This window comes from Cicer arietinum, chromosome 3 (assembly GCF_000331145.2).
Source record: "Cicer arietinum cultivar CDC Frontier isolate Library 1 chromosome 3, Cicar.CDCFrontier_v2.0, whole genome shotgun sequence".
Taxonomy (NCBI): domain Eukaryota; kingdom Viridiplantae; phylum Streptophyta; class Magnoliopsida; order Fabales; family Fabaceae; genus Cicer; species Cicer arietinum.
The window spans coordinates 43,095,587-43,103,688 of NC_021162.2; the positions used below are offsets into that span (position 1 = coordinate 43,095,587).

Here is an 8,102-nt window from a genome sequence, read left to right on the forward strand (position 1 = left end):
AATGCCGACATTGAAAAGAGAAACAAAGCTAGGCAGCAGTGTGCACGAGTACTTGAATTGCCTGACATTTCATTGACGCAGAAGGTATGTTTGTCTATTTTCCCTGTGAAATTGTGAAATTAAGAAAATTATGAGCTTGATTTACAAAACTTTCGTCTTTACTAGATACTATGGATAGCATTGTCTCCATAATATGTTCTTTACTATAAAGTTGAAGTGAATATTCTTTTAAAATTTAAATGTCTTTTGATAAATATACCTCCTTTTCTTTTAGTCCCTATAATATTTTTCTTTGATCATTGTTGTTTTATTCTAATCCTTGTAATAAATTTATAATATTTATTCATGTTGGAGTTTGCCTCTCTCTGGGTCATATTGATTTTAGTCCTTCTATTTAGTCCATATATGAGGATCTAAAATTAATAGGGTCCTTATATATAAGGAACAATTCCAGCATAAACAAATATTACATGAAAAAGAAAACAATAAAAGTAAAAAATGGTATGTATAAAGGATTAAAAATAACCAAGTATTTTACAGGAACCGGCGAAAAGTGGTATATTTGCATGGATGAAAATATAATTTTGTATTCCTTTAAAGGATATAAAGGAAACTTTGGGCCTGGGTGTGAGAGGGTGGGTTTAGTCTCACATCATCTAGAGATATAGCTAAGTAATGCTTGTAAGTCTGGTGAGCATCACTCACTTTAAATGTTAGTTTGTGGAGTTGAGTTAGGCCTTAAATTCGGACTCTAAGATGGTATCAGAGCATATCCTAAATCCATTGTTTGGTTTCCTTCACCGTCCACGCTCCAAGCCCATAGAGCCTAGGCGTGAGGGGGGCATTCCTTCAAACGAGCATGTAATTATGTAAATGAATTTTGGAAATGATTTCTTCAACGAATTATACATCTCACTATATTAAAGAATTCCATCTCATGTACATAATATTTTGGATGATTGCTTGTTACTTGATCACATCAAGTATGCATCCCTGCCATATACCGTACAGTTCGGCTATGTTTTTATATGCTTTCTCTGAGACAGTTGTTTATGTTTTCAGCTTTACAATGCTCGCGATATGGCCCAGAAGACGGTCATAGGGCAGGATCAAATTGTGTATAGTACTGACAAAGACTTTCTTGAGCAAGATTTTGAAGCTAACGAATGGGATAAAAAATTTCGGGAGCTAGAGAGATCTGATTGAAAAGCATTAACTGTTATATGAATAATGTATTTCGATGGCAATTGAATTATCACAGTAGAATTTTGCTGCTTCAAAGGGGTCATATGCATGAAAATTTCAGGCTCAGATTTTGTCATCTTTGTATTTATATTGTAGCAAAGCCTAGGTTGCGTTCACAACATTTTCTTTTGTATCATAGTTCATCTCTTTTAGATTGTGGCCTATACAAGATTAATAGTAAAGGTTTCAGTAGGGAAAACAAGATTCAGTGTATTACTTGGTATTATGGGATTAGTACCATTGTGATGAACAATTTCATGGTGTTTATAGAGAAGGGTGATTATAAAAGTACCCTTTCACTTTCTTTGCTTTTTGCAGGACCTACACAATAAATTGTATTCAAATAAATGTATATCGTTGAAATATAGTGATACAATGAAGTTATTAGTGAAATTCATTTAGTAATTATTTTGTGATATTGAGTTGGAAAATTTGGGTGTTTATTAAGCACTGGTATTAAAAAATTATTAAATGAATAATGTGTAGATGTAGGATCCATTGTAGATGATGTTAATGCTGAAATTCATATTGGGAAAAGGTCACGGTCACTTAGTTTTTTAGTCCTAGAAAAAGAAACAAGAATAGAAAAACGAAAAAAATGTGCAATTTCAGTTCATTGCACATTTAATTACAGGCTTTGTGTAATAATGTAAACAAGATAATCTTGTACCATGCACACATTTATTTTCTACCATTAAACTACTAAGTTTCATAATATTTTATGCGATTTAATGGTGAAAATAAACTTGTGTTTCGGGTAAGTCTAATTTCACTTGTGCATTATAGAATTAATCATTTTATGAAGTCTTTCAACACATTATTTAAATCTTTTTAAACACATTTTAAATTATTTATTTAATTTAAAAAATATGTCAACACATTTTAAATTTTAATTTCGAAATCGTATTAATTTGGGCAGCTAAATAGACATTAATAAACCAACTAATAACAGTGTGTTATAATTTTTTATAAGTTAGTATCCACTTTAAATTTTATTGTTTAGATAATGATTAAGGAGACAACATCAATAATCTTTTTATTTCAGTTCTTCCATAGACTAGAGCTTGCAAGCACTTCAAGGTTGATTATGGACCTTTGATAGTCACATGTTGATAATTTGAAAAGTGCATGTTGAAGCCCTCTTTAGATAGATAGTGTTTTCCATAATCATGTGGAGTTTTGGGTTTTGGCTTATAACCTCTCATTGGAATGATTAAATTGGTTTGACAACACATAGCTAACTAGATTAGTGAATTGGTTGAGTATGATTTGTCAAACAACAGAAACTTCTAGAGGAACAGTTTTGGGTCGTAGCTTATAAATTCCATTGCAGTTCATGATTGAAGCAGTTTGACGATACATTGCTAACTATATTGGTGAATTGGTAGAATATTATTTGTCTATGTGAACTAATAAGACAGGCTAATTTTGTCCTATAGTCTATCCAACATTTCCGAGATAATGAAACATATCTTGGATTCTCTCATTCAAAAATGCTTCAAATCAATTTATTATTAACTCACATCTAATCATATAGTCACTTGATTCTGCAGAGCACGTGCTTCATAGTTAGATAATCCATTTTATATTATCATTCTTAATAATAATTCTAAATAGTATCATGTTCAATGCTATTATAATTTAATATACATATAGAGAAATTTTATAATCAGATAATTAAATCTTGACCGCACAACTCAGGATGCGACCCCAGAAACTTTATGTTGTCTAACCATTTCAAAGTTTTTGGGTTTACGATGCCAATTTCTCTGCGGTAATATTGATATGTAGACTCGTTGGTTGAGTAACTGTATTGAAACAATAGACAATACATTATTACACTAATTATAAAACTTAATAATTTAATTTTTCATTAGTGATAAGAAGTAAGAATTAAATTATTATCCATAGAAATAATTTTTTTCTTCAAAACATTATCCTTAAATTCCCTTGCAAAATTTTGTGAAATATGTCGAACACAGAACACATGCTTTGACGGAGGATGTTGTCACCCATTATTCGGATTACTATAAGCACTCTTGATAGATTCGTATCTATCTAAAATCAAATAAATGTTAGCTTGTGGAGTGACGTGTGATCCCAAATTTCTCCAAAAAAAAAATCCAAGCCTCTTTTATCTCACCTTCCACAAGAGCATAAGCAATAGGAATGATATTTTCGTTCTCATCCTGTGCAACTGCTACCAATAGAGTTCCCTTATACTTGTCGTATAACCAAGTCCCATCAACTTGTACAATTGGTTTGCAAAATTTAAACGCAGATATGCATGGAATGTAAACCCAAAATAGTCTATGAAAGATTGTCATCCCATTTATCAAACCATGTTCATGATAAGTTGAGATTGTTTCCATTTCAATAATGGTTCCTGGAGCAAACATTTTCATAACTAATAACCATTGTGGAAGTTGATTGTAAGACTCTTCCCAATTGCCATAAATTTATTCGATCGCCTTATTTTTTCTCAACCAAGCCTTTCTATAACTAACTGTGTAGTTATGCAAAGCCTGAATCTGAGCAATAATGACCTTCACTTTAATTGAATGGTCCATCCTCATAACTTGCATTATGCTTGCACATATCATGTTAGAATTCAGCTTTGTATGATCTTGTGATAGTGCAGAATTTGTGCATGTATGAGACGCATTCAATTTCCCAATCACCCACAATTCACTTTTTTTTGTGTTTTGAAGTTTTGCATCTAAACAAACAATTTGGATGTGAACAATTAATAACGTATCTTTCTAAATCTGATTTTTGCACCACAAAATTCAATGATTGTTTTAGATGATAACGCTTGATTGCATGTACACATTCATCCTTGTTCTGAAACTTCATTCCAACTGCAAGAGTTCCACCTAAAATTGGGACTTCGTCAATGAACATGTGATCAAATTCAGTTGGTTGGTTTGCGGTGTCTAAATTGATGTTCTTCATGTGGAATGGTGGATCGAATACATGTAGGATAAGTTGATCTTCTGCTTCCATATCTTCATTAGCATCATCATCGTCAGAATCACAAGATGATTCATCGAAGTATGTTTCATCATCTTCACTATAATCACCTAATTCTTCCTCATTGATATTATAATGGACACTAAGCGGAAGATCACATTGTGGACTTGTTGGGAGAGATTCGTGATGGAATACTTGGGAAACATCATGGACATGTTGAGTTTGTTCATTTTGGCTAGATTATGGTTCATAGTGTTGTGATGGAGAATATATGTCGGGTTGATAAGGGGTGTTTTGATCGTAAAATGGAATGTAGTCGGGTTGATAAGGGGTGTTTTGATCGAATGATGGGATGTAGTTGGGATTATGCATGTTTGAGGTTGATGGTTGGTTTGTTGAAGTAGGACCACTTTCAAATGTAATGTATAACTCGATAGTGCCGAGTTGTGACCATTGTGCATAAACATCAAACATGAGTTGAACATCTTCGTCATCGCAAACCTTCATCAATTCAAATCTGGTTGTATTTTCACCAAAGAAGACAAGGTGTCGATAAACTATATCAGTTATCGTCACTTTGTCGTCGAACTGTAACTTTTTCTTAATGACATTCTTTAGACGAGCAAGGTTGCTGCTATAATGTACTTTGAACGTCTTTTTGTAATCACTTACAAATGTTTTCCTTTCAACTCCATCGACAATTGAACCATTGTAATAAACAATACAAATGACTTGTTGGGTAGGCATGATTATGTAATTGATTAAGTATGAAATGTTAGAATGTATGATGAGATAAAAAGTGTGGTGATATAGTGTGATCTAGTTTTCTATTTATAGAAGTTAGTAGGATTCATATTTTTCTACTAAACCATCCACAACCGTTGATAAATTAATTTGGATTGTCAAGATTAAAGATTGAATAGATCAATTTGATTGGTCCAACTAAAATTAGGAGGATTCATATGTTTCTACTAAACTACAACCGTTGATAAATTAATTTAGATGGTCAAGATTAAAGATTGAATAGATCAATTTGATTGGTCCAACGAAAATTAGGAGGAATCATATTTTTCTACTAAACAATCCATAACCGTTGATAAATTAATTTGGATGGTCAAGATTAATTTGAACAATGATCCACACTTTACTTGTAACAAGGATCCACACATTTACTTGTAACAAGGATTCACAGTCATCGATTAAATGAAATGAGCGGCTGTGATTCATCATCAATGGTTCACAACTCGGGGATGCAACCTCCCACAGGGTTTGCTACCTGGGGATGCGACCTCCCACAGGGTTCCCTACATGGGGATGCAACCTCCCACAGGGTTCGCGACCTGGGGATGCGACCTCCCACTAGGTTGGCTGAAGGTGTGGATCGCTAGTTGGCCCTGCGATTTCCTATATAAACACTCCATACCAACATTATTAAACACACTTCCTCCATCTTAATCTAAAAATCATTATCTCCAACTTCTCAAACATACTTTCTTCAACTTTACTCATGGAATTATCTAAAAATCATAGAGCTGAAATTCAATACATTAACGCATTTGTAAGTATTTTATATTAGTGTCATATATATTGAATATTATTTTATATTAACGTAATATTTTATATATTATTAGTGTCAAATATATTAGCGTAGTATTTTATATATTATTCATTTCAGATTCCCTGGAAAGATAAACTAAAATGTCATGGTCATGTCAACAAAAAACCGAACGAAACCATATTAACGTATTTGCAACAAGCTGGATTTGGTGAAGTGATCAAACTTGGAAACTACAAGATCGATGTCGGTTTGATTACTGCTATGGTTGAAAGATGGAGACCAGAAACTCATACTTTTCATCTCCCAATAGGTGAGTGCATAATAACTTTAGAAGACGTATATTATATTTTAGGATTAAATGTGTCTGGTTTTCCTGTTAGCGGTTCAAATTTTGTGAATGTTAAAGATCACAACAAGAAAACATGTATTTTGTGAGGGCTTTTGGCCCTCACAAAGGCCAAAAAACAGCCATAAATGGGCTATTTGTGGCGGCCTTAGGCAACCACAAATAAGCTGGTCACAAACATTTGTGGCGGCCAAAACGGCCACAAAGTTTGAAAAATACGTTGCCTTTTGTGAGGGCCTTTGCAGCCACAAAATCCTGCCTTTGTGAGGGCATATGCTGCCACAAATGCCTCACTTTGTGAGGGCACAGGCCGCCACAAAGGACAAACTGATTTTAAAAAGTTCAGCCTTTGTGAGGGCCCAGGCCGCCACAAAATCCCCCCTTTGTGAGGGTTTAGGCCGCCACAAAGTAGGTCACAAACATTTGTGAGAGCCTTTGCAGCCACAAAGTTTGAAAAATACGTTGCCATTTGTGAGGGCCTTTGCAGCCACAAAATCCTGCCTTTGTGAGGGCACAGGTCGCCACAAACTCCCTCCTTTGTGAGGGTTTAGGCCGCTGCAAAGTATCATCCAGATTAAAAATTAAATATTTTGTGAGGGCTTAGGCCGCCACAAAATCTTACGTATATTAAAAAATTAATTTTGTAAATTCAAAATTAATACTGTATTATAATATTATATATAATAAATTAATATTAATATAAATTTATATATATATGTGTGTGTGTGTGCGTGTGTATCAAGACTTATAACAAAAAATAATAATTAATATCATCAATTTTAATAATATTTTTTTAAAAAATAGTTATATTAAAATCAATAAGTTTTATTATATATGTCAATTAGGGGAGTATTAATTAATTTGCAAACAATATAATAAATTATTATCAAGACTATATAATTATATATATAAACCGAAATAAAATTTTAAATGATGTTTTTTTAATAATCAAGACTAACAAAAAATATCAAGACTAACAATCAATAAACTATATTAATATGTATCAAGACTTAATTATAACAAAAAATAATAATATCATAATTTTAATAATAAAATAGTTATATTAAAATCAATATGTTTTACATGTGTTTGAAACTTTTATTTATCATATATTATGTAAACAACATAATTCCTATTTTTTTTTAAATAAATCTATAATATAACACACACACACACACATATATATTACTAATCTATATTTTAAAAATAATATAAATATAATTATAATATCACATATATATTTACTAATCTAAATTTAAAATATATAAAATATTAATTTGAGGCCGAGTAGCGTCTGACTTTAAGCTTTCACGTACGGAGCTTACAACTCTTATAATATCACATATATATTTACTAATCTAAATTTAAAATATATAAAATACTAACCTGATGCCGAGTAGCGTCTAACTTGAAGCTTTCACGTACGGAGCTTACAACTCTTCGAAGTAATTAACAACCATTGTCAAAATAAAAATTCAATAATATTAATTACATAAATAACTTCAAATAAAAAAATAAAAATAAAAAACTACATATATAATATAATATAAACTTACCAAAATTGAATCAAGGTTGGATGAATATTTTTTGTAGAGAGAAGGTGGAGAGAATAGTTAGAAGGAGGGTTTAGAGAGAAGTTAGAAATGAAAAATGATAAGAGGAGTGAAGTAATATATATAGGATTGGGTTGATCCTTTGTGGCGGCCAAAGCAGCCACAATAAGCAACGACTATGTGTCATTTGTGGCGGCCAAAACGGTCAAAAAGGCATGGATTTGTGGCGGTCTGGACGGCCAGAAAAGCTAACGTCTCTTTATTCCTTTGTGGCGGCCTTTGCAGCCACAAAATGCAACATGTCAGGCTTTTGTGGCGGCTTTGCAGCCACAAACTGCAACGTCACTTCAAGTATTTGTGGCTGCCTTTACCCTCACAAAATTTGTATTTTGTGGCTAAAAAAAACCCACAAAAAAATTTAAAAATT

The 8,102-nt window shown here is 32.4% G+C and overlaps 1 protein-coding gene across 2 annotated transcripts in view; it reads left to right on the forward strand.

The window, feature by feature from the left end:
* The window catches only part of LOC101502835 (uncharacterized protein At5g03900, chloroplastic), an 18,280-nt gene extending 16,619 nt beyond the window's left edge, over positions 1 to 1,661 (forward strand). For both annotated transcript variants that reach the window (XM_004513454.4, XM_073365906.1), the window contains 2 exons: positions 1 to 84; positions 1,063 to 1,661. In XM_004513454.4, coding sequence (XP_004513511.1) covers positions 1 to 84; positions 1,063 to 1,206 — 228 coding nt within the window. In that variant the 3' untranslated portion in view covers positions 1,207 to 1,661. The remainder of the gene's footprint in view (positions 85 to 1,062) is intronic.
* Positions 1,662 to 8,102: the final 6,441 nt, after the last annotated feature.